Raw genomic sequence first — 19,301 nt, forward strand, 5'->3', positions numbered from 1 at the left:
TTAACTTCCAGTTCAGGCTGAACTAGGCCAGAGGGTTAACAAATGTATTCTCTGTCTCCAGATAAAATTAATGGGATGCTCACTCCGTAAAAGCATAATGACAAGAGAGTAAGGAATGAAAGTCCTTATTTATGGCAATGCTTATTTAAGCAGCACAATACCAGAGGGAGGGGCAAGAAAGAAAGAAAGAGAGAGAGAGAGAAAAAGGAAGGAAGGAAGGAAGGAAGGAAGGAAGGAAGGAAGGAGGAGGGAGGGAGGGAGGGAGGGAGGGAGGAAGGAAGAAAGGAGGAGGGAGGAAGGAAGGAAGGGAGAAAGGATGGAGAGAAAGAAAGAGACAAAAAGAGGGAAAGAGAAAGCAGGAGGGAGGGAAGGAGGAAGAAAGAAACTTTGTTTTTATGATCTAGTAGTATTTTAGAACTGTGAGGACTCACATTTCAGGAAAATATAGAAACAAAATAAGAAAAGGCTTTTGCAAAGTTTTTTGAAATACACGGTTCATGAATGCCTCATCTATGGTCTGAGGAAACTCTGGATGAGAGAGTTGCTTCAAATTGATTTTCTTTATTGAGATTTGTATCCAAGTTGGATTTTGACACCATATTTGTGAAGATTAAAAAAAAAAAAAGAAGTGGGGAGGAACTGGGACTGAAAGGGAAATGTTGCCAGAAATGGCTGATACCTGTAGTTAGGATGATGATGGCACCACGTATTTTAACTTAACCTTTAAACGACAGAGTTTCAAGGGATTTAATAATAATCTCCATTCTGAAGACCCTTCAAAGATCTCCCTTGCTGCATGGCATTCTTCATATATTAATATATTAACTTTGCACTTTAAATAGATCACTTATTTTAAGTTAAAATGAACTACCAGAGACTATTACATCACTAATATCATCATCGTGGACAAACTAGGTAGATCCTAAATAGAATGCTAAAGCCACAGAAGGAGAAGGAGTCTACTAGTGCTAATAACTGAATGGGTGGCAACTCAGAGAATTGGAAGGTGGATCACAGTAAATTAGCCTGTACTGGGACTCTAAGTGGTAGAGAATTGGCAGGTCATAATTTAGCAGAAATTACCTGTCTAAACATGAGTACCATTCCAAAAAGGTAATTAGGATTGTTAACAACTTCCAGCTGAGTATTTAACTCGACATATGGACACCATCTATCACAATCCTGGTATACAGTAAGCACTCAATTAATGGTTATTAATATTCATAAATAAACGTTCAGCTTTCTTACAACGCATTTTTTTTCTCTTTGGAGAATGTTGTCTAATTCCTTTCCTCTCTACCGTAATGGCCCTAGATGATAAGCCAGGCTGAAAAAAAAAAAAGTATTTTACAGCAAAGCATGTTATATCTCACCTGAGAGATCCCTGCTCTCATGAGGAGGAAATGAACATTACCGCTATGATCAGAGGCATTATCTCCTTACCAGCCAGTGTATTAAACAGGAAGAAGCAGGAAATTTACTTCTAGAGACATATGTGCATGCTTGTATACCCATTTCATTCACAGTATGGAGATCTGATTTTAGTTTATGTATGATTCATAAATCAATTTATGTCAAATGCCTAGTCATATGGAGTTCTTAAAGGAGAAAACAGATAAATATAAGCTAGGAATCTGGCTTTTGAAATGATAACAGTAACATAATAATCTTAAATTATTTTTAACTTGTCATTAACACAAAAAATATAGTTTAAAGTGTTCTAGACAGTGTGTTAAACACATGAAATGTATTATATCATTTAATCTTCACTCTAATCCTGTGACTTACATACTAGTGTTAAGCCCTATCCTATAAATGAGAATATTTATGTTATAAATGTGCAATAACGTATAGCTGGTAAGTGTAAAAACTGCACTCTGTACTGTATAAATAGTATTCTATTATAATAGCTTTTTATTAATATTAGCACTAGTATTAGTATTATCATTTATACAGAATGTTATCTCTTGGAAAAATTAACTTGCATTTAAAACTAAAGCTCATTACTAAAATAATTTCATCTTTTGTTGATTTTAGTTCTTTCTACCCACTGTCCATTTGGCATGTCTTCAGAAAAGAGAGACGGTGTGAAATCTAAAGCAATTCATTTAGTGTCTTCATAAAAAGTGCCCAGACTAAATGGGAATTTTTCATTAAAATGCACATGTTTTACATGTATTCTCCATGATCCTATGTCTCACATTACCAGTGGTAATCAAGAGGCTCATGACATTCATATTTTGTACTGACATAACAAATCTGAAAACAAAATCTCAACGTTTAATTAGTAACTGTGAAATCATATAAAACTGCTTGATTTTTCTCCCATTAGAAATTTTGTTAACATGAAATATAGCCACAAAATGCACTTGATAAGACTTTTGATTAAAAAGTTTAAATGTTAGAGTGACTATTTTTTGATAGTTTAGTTGCTCTGAGAATTCTAAAATATCTAGAGTATAAAATATGATATCCTGAAGGAATCTACCATATCATACAATTTGATCACACAGATAGAAAATAACATAGCTAGGATCTGAACCCAGGCATTCAGACACTATTTGTAAAGTCTTTTTTTGGACGAAAGCAGCAGGAAAATTACTCAAAAAGGCATTACAAAAAGAGACTGTATTGACTAATGGAAATGTTCAAGGAGATTTTTTTAAAAATTTTTTTGTGCATCAAGCATGACTTAATCGAGACATGTAAAGAATTCCAAGTTTCCTTCTTTTGTGTCAACTTTGACTTTCAAAGACACTTTCTCCATGTGGTGGAAAAGTGCTGCCTAGAAGCTCCAAGCTATATCCCACTGTCTGAGGAAACCCTAGGAACAAAAGATCCTCTCTTTAATAACTCCTCCAAAAGCAGTCCCAGAACTGAGTCTAGTTGTCTCTGATTGGGTTGTCTTAGTTTCCAGAGTTGACCAACTATAGTGGCCACGGTACACTAGCTTCTAATGGCAAGACCTGAATCTTGTGCTCAGTCCTGCAGCCAGAGGTATAGTCCTCCCAATTCAAATCAGATGGACTAAAGACAGTAAGCACTGGGTTTTCTAAGGAAAATCAAAATGCACACACAAAAACCAACACATGTCCACTGCAGACTGAGAATACAGAGGTCTAATTCTTATACCTTTCTTCAAAATTGAAAGTTACGTTAGAAGCCAGTTCACTGAATTTTATAAGCTTCTCAATAGTTGAGTGGTTTATGAGAGAAGATATATCACTCCAAACATAACTGAGGTAAGAAAAACAAGATCTAGAGGATGTTCTTTAAGTGAGAAACTTATGTCTCACTTCAGCCTCATGTCTCTTTCACATTTCTTGCCTTCTAGTGTAATTTTGACCCTATAGAGCATTGTTCTGAAAATATAAACCACACTCATGGTTTTTCACAAGGATTCTACTGCTCAGTTTTTGGTCTTATAGGCCATTAATGTTCACTTCCACAGAATATCATTTTTATGTATCTAGTGGCTGTATAGAAGTACCATATTGAGAAGTACTTACAGTTGGTATTATAATCAAAGTGGAACATGATTAGAGCATATTGGGGGTTCTAATAAACTGGTTTTCCAAGAAGTAGATCTTGAAAGGATATTTTTTTTAAAGTGACTTTTTAGAAGAGTTTTTATGAAGAACGCATCAGGGAATGGACAAGCCCACTTGGGAAAAAAGAATAGCCAGGCAGAGTATAATATCATGCAAAGTTCCACAGAAGATATATTTGCCTCAGGCTTGTACAGGGGTTCTAGAAAGAGTGCAGGTCACACCTAGAGGTATTCCACCATCAGGGGCAGGGGAGCTGGAGTATTTACGCCTCATTTAGTCAGTTATTGGTTGAGAGTTGCCCCAGGGAGTATGTAAATTCCTAACTGTTTTCAGCTCTTTTTTTGTGAAGGAAAAGTTAGCTACAGCAGCTTAAGGGTAGTTGACAGCAAAATGATGCATGTACTAACTGTTGAGTGTGAAAGCACATCAGGATTTGGGGTGCTAAGGGATAAGAAAGAAAACGGGTGAAGCACTGACATTATCTGCTGCACTACTTCTGTTGGAAAGGTATGTCTATATAGGATACATCATTTTATCCTTCAAGGGAAAAATGCTTGTCCAGAGACTCCAGTGTCCTCACTGAGTTCTTTTGGAGGGAAAGGTCAGAATAATTGGGATTGGTGGGACTTGTTCTTTTTACCCCCACTTAATTGGACCACTTAAGATGGTGATTCACTTTTACAAAACCACAAAAATTGAAAGCTATCAGAGGATGATTTTACAGTAGCTGTGATGTCTGTTTTGTCTTGTAAGCACATAGATTCTGAGACAAAGAAACCTGGAAATAAATCCCAGCTGTGCCACTTTCACTTATAGAAAGAGAAAATGAAATTATATTTACACATTATACACATAGTGCTTGGCACACAGTCTGTGGTTAATAAACCGTAGCTCTTCATTGTGATATTATTATAGTTATTATTATTAAATGTCAAACCATTAAATTTCTGGTTCAGAGATTTAGATATTTAGTTAGGTTAAAAATGGACTTCTGTCTTCATAGTTAAAATAAAGAACAATGATATAACAATGGGAAAATAGTCTTTACTGAATTTTTTTTTTGTCTGAATGTTTTAGGTTAAAATGTTTTTTAGTTGAATATTTTGCATGTATTTGTCATAAACCTCAGAGATACACTATCATAAAAAGACAACAAAGGATCATGAATTCAGATAAATATCAGAGCCTCTATTTATAATATTTTTCTCTTTGTAAATTAATTTTCTTAGAATTTTTCTATTACACGGGTAATACATGCTCATTGTAGGAAAATAATGGAAAAAATTGAGATAAGCCGAAAAAAGGAGAATAAAAGGCATTCATATTCTCACCACCTATAGCTACTAACTTTTCATGTTCACGTACACGTTACATGTATTTTTAAAAATTGGATAATACTGCCCCAGACTTGGTGAAGCTCTTTCTCTGTGAGTAAACTTTCTTCTAGAACTTTATTTTTATTCTTAGTTTGGTATTTCATAAAATGAATGAATAAGAAAACCAGTTATCTGGGTTAATTGTTGGCAAGAATATGCCATTTTACTAAAATATCAACCTAAAGTTGTGGCAAGTGGCAAAGCTTTTTAAAAGGACAAAAACAAAACTTATCATAATACATAATGATGTTGTGTTTAACAAAATTCAAGTTGTATCTGTCACTATATGCTAATTCTGAGAAAAACAGATGAATCAAACATTGATTGGGGAGTATGTTTCCTGTGAAATATGTGTGAGCACATGTATGACTTTCTGCATGATGTATATCTTTGATTTGCACAGCAGGATCATCATTGTTTGCAATAAAAAATTCCTGAGCCTTCATCAGTTTCCCTGCTTTAATTGAAGTCTCTACTCAGTCATCACCACCAATTTTCTGCAGTTGTTACTGCTCAGACTCAGTAGATCTTCATTTGTCAACCACTTTGTATGTGACTGAATGGTTCTCCTACACCAGTTTCATGGACTTGAAAAAAAATCTGCATCGTCTACAAAGTTTTCTAATTTGGCTTTGCAAAATGATTTACTATTATTATTATTATTATTTGAAATACGTTTAGAACAGAAATATTTAAAGCACCTGAAAATCCATAAGGGAATGAAGAATTACTTGAAAGTAAGAAAGGAAAGATGATAGTATGAATAGATTGGGGATTGATTTTACAAATGATTGGTTTAGGGAAGATTTTCTGGTTATAACTTTATAAGCTACATTTCTTTATATTCTATCTGTACAAGTGAGGCCTTCCTCACCATGGTATTTTTGCTGTTTTAAAAGATAATCGTATTAGACTAAACATATTAGATTTAAGACCTTAAGCTAAATTCCTATAAATACAGGAATTCTTTACAAATTCTTTCTGAAAAGAGACAGAGTACAATGTACAGTTATCTTTTATGTCATTTTAAGTTTGAGTGTAAATAAGTACATTCTTTTGAGGATCATAGATTCTGTGCTCCCAATTTATCTGGGTCTGTTATATAATACTGATCCCCTTTGATAATTTAGCTCACCCATCACATATGTCTTTAGTTACATATTAGTACCAATTTAGCTATAGAGGAATCTGTATTTTTGTCTTAGAATCTGTAAATAGAGAAAGCTTGCCTCCTCTTAAAAGTCACATCCTCACAAAGAATTTCCTGACCACCGTATTTAAAGTGATATAATCTTGCTATTATCTCTGCACCTTATTTCCTTTGTTTCAGTTATTGCAATTTACAAATATATTTGTTTTTCATAATTTGTTTATTGCCTGTTTCCCCACTAGTCTGTGAGCAACATGAGGGCAGAAAACATGTTTAGTTCAGTCATCAGTTTATTCCCTGATCCTAGTACTGTGACTTGCACATGACAGGCTCTTAATAAAGTGTTATAAATCGCTGGATGAGTGAATGGCAAATGACTGCATGATGTGAAAACTAGTCACAATATAATATATTGATTTATTTTTTTCCTTGAGAGTTATCCTTAAGGAATTCTTATTTTATCCTGCTGTCATAAAGACTGAACCATCTTCTATTCTAATGAGGTATAACTGTTTAGTCCAGTCCCTGATATTAGTTGGAGGAGGTTGGATGGAAGCCCGTTGCCTGGGAAAGTCAAGTACAGCAAATCCCAAGCTATCCTTGAAATCCCAAACTTTCAACAGGAAGATGAAGGCGTCTATGAGTGCATTGCAAGTAACCTTCGAGGAAGAAATCTTGCAAAAGGTCAACTCATTTTCTATGGTGAGCTAATGAATTTCAAAAAGTATATGAAATAATTGGTCATATCCTTCATAGTAAATAGTGAAGGTCTTTAGCATGTTGTGGAAAAGTGTCATAGGAGAAATAGAGAAGACACATTTCCAGGAAAGGATGCTTATTAATACAATGATTAGCAGATGGGAATGACCATTTTTAAAATATGGCTTTAATTTCAGCATAGTATGCTAATAAATAATAGCATGCTATTGTTTATTATAATTGCCTTGGAAATATCAGCTATGTTATGTAAAAGCCATAGACGTTTATAACACAAAGTAGAATGGAATTTAATATATTTCCCTTAAAACATTCAGCAACAGCCTATGAAAACCTTAATTATAATCCCAAGTAGAACTTAACAAAAGAAGGAGAAAATGACAGGAGAAACATAATACTTAATGGTAGTTTTCAGTATTTGTTTATATTTCCAATAATTGTCTACTCATATGTAAGTAATAGAAAAAAAAACTCATTACTTCATTAAAAAATATATTTGCCTCAATTATCAGAATCCCTCATGGACTTAAGAGAGATGGTGAAAGCATATATTTTCTGAAAGTTGCCTTTATGTCTTCTTTCATCCAGGCCAAAATACACACTTGCATGAAATTCACTTTTTCTTTTTTTGATGTGAAAAAAACATAAAATATACCTCATAATTATCAAAATGTTTGTTGCTTTTAAAATATTACTAACTTCTTCGTTAAATTTAATACATCTGTACTAGGGGACTTTTAAAAACTGTATTTATACATGGCCAAAAGTCATTTTCTATGTGACATGTTTCTATGTGACACATTTATAATCAATAATAAAGTAATCAGAGGAAAAATATCCATCTATATTGTGTCCTTATAGCCTCCAAAATAAGTTCATAAAATATTTTCATTATAAAAAACGGAACACATTTAGAGGAGTTAAGTGAGTTACATAACCATTGATGGGGGAAAAAATAAATCTAAAACCCAAGCCCATATGGTAGACTTGAAATCCTAAGCTTTTTTTTTTAATGTAGTTCCTACTTAGTTGAAGATTTAAAACTTTGTTCTTCAGAATCCTAACCAACCAAAGAATGTACACATTAAATAAATAAATATGGTTTAAAGTTACAGTTATTGCACTAAGCAACAAACCATATATATCTCAAACTCCTGTAAGCTATGTGGATTTTATATGACCATGCATTTCTTCTTCCAGGTCAAACATATATTAGGGCAATTTCTGAACAATTACCTACAAATTATACATTTTAAAAATAATAAATAGAAACATGAATCAATTTCACCCATACACTCAGTTCTTCTAAGGGTTGCCTTCATTTATCCCTCAAGGTTGTGAAAAACATGTTCTGTAACTGGAAGTTGCCCTGATTTCCACAGGAGGTAATCTAGGCTTACTTTTCACCACAGTGGGACATCATGATTTCTTCCTCTCCTCCCTGAAGGATGTTCTATCTTTGTGGAAGCGGAAGTTACAGTGGAAACACCCTGAAAGTCAGATATACTTGTGCATCATTTCAAAGACTCTCAGTTCCACTTTCTCCAACTACTGCTGCAGTGACCAGCTCAGCACCGTGGTTTGCAGGTGTAGCCTGACAGTCTTACCGCAGGTGCCACAGAAGGCCATCTTGTTCCCTGCTCCAGTTTTCTTTGGCCCCTTCAAGAACCTACTCAGCACTTAAGCACACACAACCTGGATGTCCTAATAGTTAACACCTGCACTGCCCTTGAATAACTGTGAAAAAGAGCCAATGAATAAATGCTTCCTCCTCCTTTCCTGGGTATGCAGTTATAGACATTCCTTATACATTCACAGAGGATGGAGTAACAATCGTCCGTGCTGGTGGTCAACTCAATAACCCATCCTTGCATTAACTCTTTCCTTCCCTGTTGACTCTTCCTTTTCCTGACACCTTACCTTTGGCCAGCACTCCCAAATAAACAAACTGAACACAAGCCCTTGACTTTGGCTCTGCTCTCAGAGTAAAAAGATAGGTTTCTCTTTTCTAACTATGTCTTCTTGAGCAGGTTACCTAACACCCATACAACAAAATCCTCTATAAAAGTTTGGAGGAAGAATTGAGTACAACACATGTAAAACACCTAGCTGGTAATAGATTGAGATTCCAAAGGAAGGCTCCTCCACTCCAACATATCTAGAATAGATCTAAACAAAGGAGAGGGATTAAACTGCAAATCCAGAAATTTTCCTATCATTATAGAAGAAATATTAATTTTCAAGCATTTAACTTATACATCCCTGTTTCCATGAATGTTAGAAAGGATAATACTACCTTACACTTAAATAACATTTCAACATCAATTATACCAGTTGCTTTTTGCTTCAGAACTATGTAGATTAGTTCTCAGATTAGAAAATAAGGTTTGGAAAATTCATGCCTAGGATCAAAGTTAGATGCTTAACCTATATACAACTCCAAAAGTTCTCATTCCCTGTCAAGAATTTTATGTAGGGAAAAAAAAACTGGATTATAACCGTACTAAAATGTGATGAGGCTGATATTTGATTTACACTTCAAACTACTGAATTGTAATTATATTGGGTATAGATACAATTATTTTACTTAGCTTAATCCAAATGTAATCAATGGCCTTTTGCCCACAGAGGGTTCAGATTTGATATACATTTTCTAACTTGACCTATATACTAATAGTTAACATAGAATTATTCTCTAGCCTTGTTCCCACAACTCTCAAGTTGTTATACAGGTGCAGCAAAATGACAAAAGGCAAACATCAATCTTACGCAAAACGTCCACTGATATTTACAACAGGGTTTCTCTTATCCCACTTTGGGGGTCCTGCATTTCTCTTCCCTCAAATCATGTGTGTACAGTACTACCAGACCCAGTTAGCCTTGTCCTTCTGATTTCTACAGTCCTTGGAATGTAAAATAATGTCTTGGATAACTGACTTGCTAAATAGCTGCTGTTGTTTCTTTTCGAAACAGCCCCTCCAGAATGGGAACAAAAAATCCAAAATACATACCTGTCCATCTATGACAGCTTGTTTTGGGAATGCAAAGCTAGTGGAAAGCCAAACCCTTGGTACACGTGGTTAAAGAATGGTGAACGCCTCAATCCAGAGGTAAGCAACTGTGCTGATATTAAACATTCACCTACTCTGCTAGGGAAATTTTGTTACTAACAGAAACTATGTTTCTGGAATGTTTAGTAGGTGCCAGGAAATACAGTATAATCTTTATATACCCTAATTTATTTAATCCTTAAATTTATTTAATCCTCACATAGCTATTAATATTATCATCATTTTTCAAATGAGAAAACTAAGGGTAGAGAACACAACTTATACAAGGTCGCACATTACTCAGTGATGGATCCGTATTCAGATGATATCATCATCCTCATCCTCATCATCCTCATCATCCTCATCATCAACAACATCCACTGAACTCTCATATGAGCCAGGACCTGTGTTAAACATTTTCCATGCATTATATTATTGTATCCTCATGACAATTTTATGAGAGAGATATGATTATTATTTCTATAAATGAAAAAAAATTGGTGTCAGAGGGCTTAAGTCCATTTGTCCAAGGTCACACCGCAGGTAGTAAATGTTAGAATTAGTATTCTAAGCATAATCTGATTCCAGAACCCAAGCTCTTAATCATTACCCAGTATATCTTGGTTTTATGAAAGCTAATGGCCGTCTCTAAACTTAGGGAAGTGAGAACTGAGGCAGTTATCCACAATTTTCAATCTAAAGCACACCTTATCCTACAATATACAGAAAATGAGACAAGGTTATTTTTCCCATCAAATTATCCAAATAATTGTGTTAATTCCCCACTCTACTTTGCACTTATAGGCACAGTTAGAGATAAAAGGAACATCTGTTGTTTAGAATCTGAATGGAACACTGTTCTTTGTTTCGGCTTTACTGAAATTTAATTCCTGAATCCCTATTGCATGTAACATTCCCAGTTTCCTCCAGCCTACTTTTGTTATCTTTAGAGGATGGTAATAGGTACCCTGAAATATTTAAAGTTATATTTGCACTATTAAACTATTTCATTCTATACACTCAAAATTATATTTCTATACTCCAAATGGGACTGTGTAACAGATTTTGGCTATTTAAACATACTTTACAGTCAACTGCAGAAAAGAAGAATTTACTCCTTCAATTTATGTACTGAATTTGAAAATTATCAAGTCATCATATTTTAAGTCTTTTTGAGACATTATGATGGAAATCCAAGGAAATTTGCTAATCACTCTATCCATGTCTAACATTATTGTCAAACCATGTCTTCTGGAAAACTGGAATGGTAGAGTATTCCATATTATTTTATATACCGTATAACAGAACGGTAACATACCTTCTTTATGCAAAGAATGCCAATATTCAAAGAAATAAGGTAACATAAAATATACTAACCACTAAAATTATACTAAGAACACTTCCATTTTCTTAAACTCCAGAAAGCTTCTCAGGACCTTGAAGTATACTAACCTCATTTTCATAAGCAACAGTTCTCATACACCAAAGTATCATAGCTCATAGATATGCATAAATGATAAGAGAATACCTACGTTAACACACTAGCATCTTTATGTGACTTTTCTTTTATTAGGAAAGAATTCAAATAGAAAATGGGACACTTATCATAACTATGCTGAATGTGTCAGATTCTGGTATCTACCAATGTGCTGCAGAAAACAAATATCAGATAATTTATGCAAATGCAGAATTGAGAGTATTAGGTAAGTCATTCATTTATAGCCAAAAAATTCAAACTGACATTTTAGCAAGCTATGATTATATGTAATATGAATCCAATTTTTCTGTAAATTAGAAATTGCTTTTCCTTGAAATAATGAAAAATGTCTAAATTAGCTTCTAAAAAAATGTGAAGTGAGAATTATTATTCTGCTAGGGCAACATATTAGGGCTTGGAGGAGCCCACTACTGGGTTCATCCAAACCAGAAGTGGGCTCCTCCAAAGCTGATCCCAGCATGAGGTTTTGAATAAAACCCCAAAAGCATCTATTAGGAATGTTTCCAGCTGCAAATAAGAAAATAAGAAATGGAAACCTCAATTTATAGAGACTTAAACAACAATTTATTTTATCTCAGTAATAACTTCAGGAGTGGTAGCTGAGCAATGGCACTGTGACTTGATGACGTTATTCTTTAAACTCTTTCCTCATGCTTGTAGCCTCCTGGTTCCAGGATGACTGCTGTAGCTACAGAAATCAAGTCCACACTCAAAGCAGAAGAAGACAGAGTGGACAGTCCTTTTCATTAGTAAAGCAAAAATTTCTGAGCCCTTACAGCAGACTCCTTTTATGTCATTAGCTAGAACCCTGTCATGTGACCACTGAGACCTCAAGAGAAGCTGGGAAAATAAGCCTTTATAGTGGAAAATGTTGAGATAGAAATGGTTTGCAGATGATATTCTGGGACAGTCAACCAGTGGTGTCTGTCAGGATAAATGACTCATTGATATCTTTCATCCTAAGGCTTTCTTAGTGGTATAAAGACAGGAGATGAAAGAGAGGAGGAATTAAGCAAAAAGTTTCAGGAGCATATGGGTGATGGACATTGATTCATTTGTTTATTCATTCAGTCAGCATTTATTGAATATTTGTTGTGTACTAAGCACCTAAAACATAATTATAAAATTAAAGTGATCTTTACCTTCATAGAACCTGTAGTTTCACAGAGAAAAAAGGCTAAATTTTAAAATATCATGATTATTACAGTGAAGAATTGAATAGGTGTTATTAGTTGAACATAACCTAAATTGAGAACATTCTCTTTAAGCTGAGATCAGAAGAAAAAGCATGCACAAGTCAGTGGAAGGACAGAGAAGCCATACTCAAAACGCCCAGAAGCAAGAGAACATGGCATATCTGAAAGAACTTCAGTTCACGTAGACTTTAGGCTAAGAATGGGGATTGGACACATAGGTTCCCACAAGAATGGAGCTGGGAAGACTTGGATGCACCCAGACAGTCTAATTATTTATCACCCTCATGAACTGGTATTTGTTGAAACTGACAAAGATTAGTTTTTGTTTTTTTTTTTAAGTTTCTACTCAGCCTGCCTGCTTCAACAGAAGGCAGACTATTTATTTCCATTTTTCTAGTTAAAGGCATGCCTGAAGAAATCTAAAATAATGATGATGTACTTCTGATTTACTTCAAAGGTATTTCATTGTCATATATGTATATTCACATTTAGGATTATTATCTTGGCTAGAACAGATTTAGTAATTTCCCTAATCAGGGTTAAAATTCCATCTTCTGTTCTTATGGAACCATCTTCACCCTCTTCATTATAAATATTATTAAGAATGTGACTTTTTGTAACTTGCTTCCTCCCTCACTCAAGCTTGCTTTTGTTATCACAATGACCAGCACCAAAACAAAAATAAATTACATTTACTGAACCCATACTTTGTTCCAGGCACTATTTATCCTTCTTTATTGAATATTATCTCATTCAAGACCTAGACTAACTTTCTGAGGTAATATCTACTGTCAACTTCATTTTACAAATGGAAACTGACTCCAAAATGCCAAATCCATAACTAGCCCAAAGAAACCTTGAGCAAAGTAGCTTGAAAAAAGTTTTGTTTATAGATATTAGTAATTTAACAATTTTGTAATTTTGTTTTTAGCCTCAGCTCCTGATTTCTCCAAAAATCCCATTAAAAAAAATTCAGTTGTTCAAGTTGGTGGGGATATTGTGATCGAATGCAAACCGAATGCTTTCCCTAGGGCCGCCATCTCCTGGAAAAGAGGAATGGAGATCCTGAGACAAAGCAAAAGGTAAACAAATCTCTTTTGTTTTAATATTTTAAATATTCTGTAATATAATATCTTCCAGATTTTTAGGGTTTACTAGATCTTCCAAAATTCCCTCCCGTATTACTCTCTCCCAACTTACAACTACATATGCGGAGATACTAAACATTTTCACATGATCGTAAAGACAAAAGGATCTTTCAAGGCTACGAGCTGTTTGTATAATTTGACTGCAATATTTTCAGTGCATGCACTTGTAACAGATATATTTTAAAAAATCCTTTAACACCTTTTTCTATATTCAGTTTGAAGGCTTTTTCCTGACCCAGCCTGCTAAGAAATCATTGAGAAGAGCATTATACAAAGGAGGCACTCATACTCACACACCTGGCATTGCGGTTTTTAACTAGTCACACAGGTGTTCACCCCAGGACAAAATGAATTCACCACATGAAAAAAACGTAGAGAGGTTCCTGTAGAGAAAGAAGAGAGGTCTCCTTCTACTATGGATGTGGTTGAGAAATCCCTGATTGGCACTGGCATGTTTTCTGGGAGAGTTTTGACAGCCCCAAAACAGGTGTTTTTCTCTACTCATAATACATTTCAGTCCATTGTGCTGTAGAACCTTGTATACCCAGAGTTGACTTGACTACAGTTGTAGCTCCAATTTAATGACCCATGTGTGTTTCTATATGATCAAATACACAATGGGCTACTACTATGAATTAGCTGTTGTGCTGAAGATATGAAAATGGTTCAATGGGCACTTCTTCAGCATCATACGTGTCACAAACTCATATACATACCAGACAGGTAACATAAATAATGAAACAGGCCAAGTGAAAGAAAAGACAACTATAGTGTGATGAAAAAATGGCTATCTGTCAATCTTGGAAGACTGTGAAGGACTGGAGAGCGAGTTCTACACCTAAAAGAGGCAGTCATAAACTCCGAATTCAGTCAAACGTTGTTTTATGGGAAGAACCTCTAACATTTCAGGAAAAGCTAGAAATCTGATTTTTGGCACTGAAAATTCTGAGCCAGAAAAAATGTCCATAGGCGGGTTGCAGGGACACCATTTTGTCATTTCTGATCTCAGATTGCATTTGTGGTCAGGAAGAGAGAAAAGGAAGTTAAAACAAGCAAATAAACAGTGTTAATTGTGTAGAGTGTTCTCACCGTTATATCTGCTGCCTTGCAGACCCTCTCCTGACATGGCGAGATATATAAGAGAAAGCCCCTTCAAAGGCACTCTTTCTTTTCTTACTGTTTTCTGTCTCCAGGGGCCTCTACAGCCCCGGACTGAAGCTTTTCCCAGGAGAGGGATTCTATCAAATGTATCCTTGTACGTCCTGTGCCTTGGCACAGAACCCAAACTCAATAAATGTCTGCAGAATGAATGAACATGTCCAAAAGGATGAATATGTAAGGCATTACCAGCTTTAGAGAAAGACTATTCTGGGAGGAAATGCCTCAAGACATAAGAACAGATAATTCAAAACTAAGGTGAAAAGAAAGGTGAAAGGAAAACTGGTGCCCTGCCCCAGCTGGGCTCCTTCCTCAGGTAGACTACCTGGGAAACTGCTGCAAGCACTCCCAACAGATCTGGAGGTGGATCTTCTTTAAATGTTTTCTCTTTCATTCCTAAATCCTAATCAAGGTTTAAATATACTGCTTTAGAACAGGAAAACTCCAGAGATCCCATAGGCTCAAACACAGGCTCTGTACTGAGGGTTCGGAAAGATCGATTAGCTCTGCTTCATTTACTAAAGTGACTGTAAGTTTTCACCTAAAGAGCCAGAATGACTACTGTTTACCTTCTATAACCTTTAAAGACCCAAATGCAAGGCATGTTGGGAAGAGAAAGAAAAGGAAAAAGATTTAGATGGAGGTAAGAAAATGAGAGAGAGAGAGAGAGAGAGAGAGAAGAAAAGCTTTGTAGGGTACAAGGGAAACTGTTTTTTAAAACAGCTTTTCAGATTTTTGTTTTATTTGTTTTGCTCCATATAGGATGAATTTGGGATCTTTTTAGCCTCCAGTCACTAATAGTTATATCAGATTCAGCATCGTCTCACTGGGGTTAAAGGAATGGCCCACATGATTTTTATTTACAGATTCTTCTTTCATAATTCCATTCACTCATTGCTTTAGAATTCCATTACAGGTTTCAGCAAAAGAAAACAAATAAAATTATCTCCTGAATATGCATCCTAAAAAGTTGGGAAAAAAAGTCGAGCCCCAGCAGAGTATAGTAATTACAGATGTATATCTCTGCCAGGTATAGCTGACCTTAAGCAGTAATTTGCAAAGGTCACACACAGCCAGCTCTGTGACTTTGTGTTTCTGCATGTTTCCTATCCTGCCCCCTCTTCTATTGTTTTCTGAGATGACTGGTTTCATTAAGAGTTGACTCCATGCAGCTTATTGGGAAATGCAGCACCCATGCTTCTATTTGTGTTGACTTGATGGCTTTTTTGTAGTCTTATCATGGTGATTTCCAAACAGGCTGAAGGTAAAAATTAGAGCAGTGATTAAAAAAAAAGGAAAGAAGGAAGGAAGGAAAGAAGAAAGGAAGGAAGGAATGGAGGAAGGGAGGAAGGGAAGGAGGAGGGAAGGAGGGAAAGGGCATAACGGTTTACTGTGGAGGTTGTATGTACAATGAAGACATAGCCCAGCCTCTATTCTATCCTAATTACACCATAACTTAGAGTAAGTCCCATGTCTTTGATAGGCTTCTATATCAAAGATGGATTAGAAGCATTTCATCTTCCTAAAAGAGAACATAGAGCCAAGTAGTCTCTCCAAGCCCATTCAAGCCTAAGGTTGATTATTTCTTCTATAGCTTTGATATGAGCCATTAGAAGGGAACTGACTCTTTTCTCCATGATCTTTTCTCCTTCTCAAGTCAGTGTTGCCAGGACAGATCCCAAATTCTAGCAAAGTAACTGCATTCAGCTTGCAAATAGCTACCACACTGGAAGAACACTTTGGGGAGGAGATTATTAAGAGTACGTAATGCCACAAAATAGTTCTTCTAACATTTGCAATATATGAATAGAAGTTATTTGACTTAGAGTTTGTGTATACATTTTTACACTGTATGTGCACACACACACACGTGTGTGTGTGTGTGTGTGTGTGTGTGTGTGTGTGTACCATAGGGGAAGCCATAATTTCCGAAACTAATGAAATTAATTACCCTAGGAGACAGAGACCTAGTCCATTGTCCAAATTTTATAGAGCCAGATCCTAACCTCAAACACAGAACACTGAGTCTTAGTACACAGATTTTAATGCCACATCAGCCTGAATATTTTATCTAAATAGCAAAATAAATGTAATTCCTATCCTTTCATACTCTGTTAAACCACGATACAACTGTATACACAGGAAGATTAAAAGAATCAGGTACAGAAAACAGTTTAAATGATTCCAAGTAGGAACAGTTTTTAGTTCTTGACCTTGGAAATATCTACATGGGGAAATGTACGTTTTTAGTCTGTTATAAAACTTCTATACCATCCTGTCTACTTTGAAATTTCATTGTTGCTACACTTGCTTTCAACAAAGTGTAACTATCTAGAGATGGTTGAAAGGACTCTAACGAAGCCTATTCAAAGTAATCTTACTGTATGCCCTACTTATAAAAATGGTGGCAATATATATTTTTTGACAATTTCTTCCAGTCTTACAAGAATCAGACAGCGTATATCACATAGCTAATGCAAAGCTTAGAACTGATGCCAAATCTGCCATCTCTGTTTCCAGATCTTTTCCTCTCTGCAAAAAATGGAGAACATACTCAAACTCTTTATTTTCTGAAAGCTATTGTCACGTGATTTTACCAAATTTCATGTGTTGATAATTCAGATCAAGCAACATTTCTGAATATGGTGTTTCTTATTGGCCTGTGTGTCACAAAGTTTTGACTATTTTAAGAGTTCCATCTTTACAAGTGTCTATATTTGTGGCTGGCTGTCAGAAGAGAAAAGTTTTACTCCAACTAAAAATAGGCAGATGGCATTACAGGGCCCTAAGGCTGCCTGGTTTCCTGCCAGGAATCTACAGTCATAGTCCATCTACCTCTTTCTTTTTGGAGCTACCAGTCATTTAGAAACAGCACCTAAACTGAAGAGAAGCAATGGTATGTTCCTGTGGAAGAAACTGGGATGTATTATAAAGAGTCCCTTGCTGGGAATCAGAAAACCAGGATTCTAGTCTCAGTTCTGTCACTGACGAGTGGCCTGAGTTTGGGTAAAATCACTAGCCTACTGTTTTTTTCAGTGAGGTCACTGTTTCCTGGACTTATTTAAGATGAAATAATATGAAAACAACTTTCAGAAATACTAAGCATGCTACCCATGCAATGACTGCCAGAACAGAGATTATATGTTACAAATCAATGCAAAACGTTAGCCTGGCAGGTTGAAATTGCAGATTCTATCATACTCATACTCATAGTTTTATACATGTTTTAGCGATTTGCTCAGGTGACCAAGTGATTGAGCCAAACATGGTGATTGCTGTGAATTGTCAAAACAGCTAAACTGATCTGTTTACATGGATTCAGAGGTTACAGAGGGCCCTGGCACCTAGATTTAAGCATCCCGAGAGTACTAGGCACCACTCATTAACTCACCATTATGGGCCCAGCACCCAGAACAAACCTGGAACATAACAGATGTCCAATGAATATTTTCTACTTTGCTAAATCAATGAAAGTTGAAATTTACTTTGTTTTGTGTCTACCTGAATTAAGAGATTTTGCAGTTAAACCAAAAACATATTTAATAATTAACAGACCAATGATGTGTTCATTCATTCATTCTGTAAAGATCTGATGAGCAAAAATTATATCCCAAATACTATACTAGGTTCTGTAGGTAATTTTTAAGTAGCCAACTACATGATACATAATATGCCTTCATAAGAAAGTGTTTTGTTTTTAAGTTATTTGGAGTCAAAGATCTGAGTTCTGGTATGAACTCTACTTCTCACCAAGTTGATAACTTCTGGCAAGTCCTTTAACTTCAATGGTTCTCAGTTGATTTGTTTGAAAAATAGAGAAAATAATACTTGTCTCACCCTTGGAGTTGTATGAGACTCAAATGACATAGCATGTGTGAAAAGGATGGGTGATCTGTATACACTCTGTTACCACTGGGTGCATTTACTGCTGTTATCCTAACCTTTATGCAAAATCCAAGTTACACATTCTTACCTCCACCAGCCAAGGGAAAAACCACAGACTTCACCACAGGAAGTCAAGATGAATACAGATTAAGCTTATCTGTGCAAGGCATTCTGAGGCAAGTGAAGGAATCAATTCCACATCTGCTAAATTTGATTAATCGTTTCTTTTTTGCCTTGTGGATCCACTTAGCAAGTGAACTGACAGAAATCAAAGGCCTAGATTTATCTCCTTATACCCAGTGACTGCTGGATACCTGTTCAGGGGTCACCTCATGAATTTAATAGAAAACGCAGGAAATGTGAACCTGCTGGGAAGACAGCTCAAAACGTCCTCTGAAGGGCAGCATTCAGTAAGACGCCTAAATCACCTGAGATCCTGTCCGAGTGGGAACACAAGCTCTGAACAACAAAAACAAAGAGATGGACAGACTTTTTTTCCTATTATTGAAAGAATAATAATTGAATTAATAGGTAACCCATCACATTGCTTCTTCACTTTCCTAAAAAAATCC

General features: G+C 35.6%; 1 protein-coding gene across 1 annotated transcript in view; it reads left to right on the forward strand.

Moving 5' to 3' along the window:
• Positions 1–19,301, forward strand: part of CNTN6 (contactin 6) — a 157,652-nt gene that overhangs the window by 77,511 nt on the left and 60,840 nt on the right. Inside the window, 4 exon segments of the mRNA XM_067755234.1 lie at positions 6,595–6,779; positions 9,768–9,904; positions 11,418–11,547; positions 13,470–13,620. Of these exon segments, the coding sequence (XP_067611335.1) occupies positions 6,595–6,779; positions 9,768–9,904; positions 11,418–11,547; positions 13,470–13,620 (603 nt within the window).

The sequence above is a fragment of the Pseudorca crassidens genome, chromosome 10, assembly GCF_039906515.1.
Source record: "Pseudorca crassidens isolate mPseCra1 chromosome 10, mPseCra1.hap1, whole genome shotgun sequence".
Taxonomy (NCBI): Eukaryota; Metazoa; Chordata; class Mammalia; order Artiodactyla; family Delphinidae; genus Pseudorca; species Pseudorca crassidens.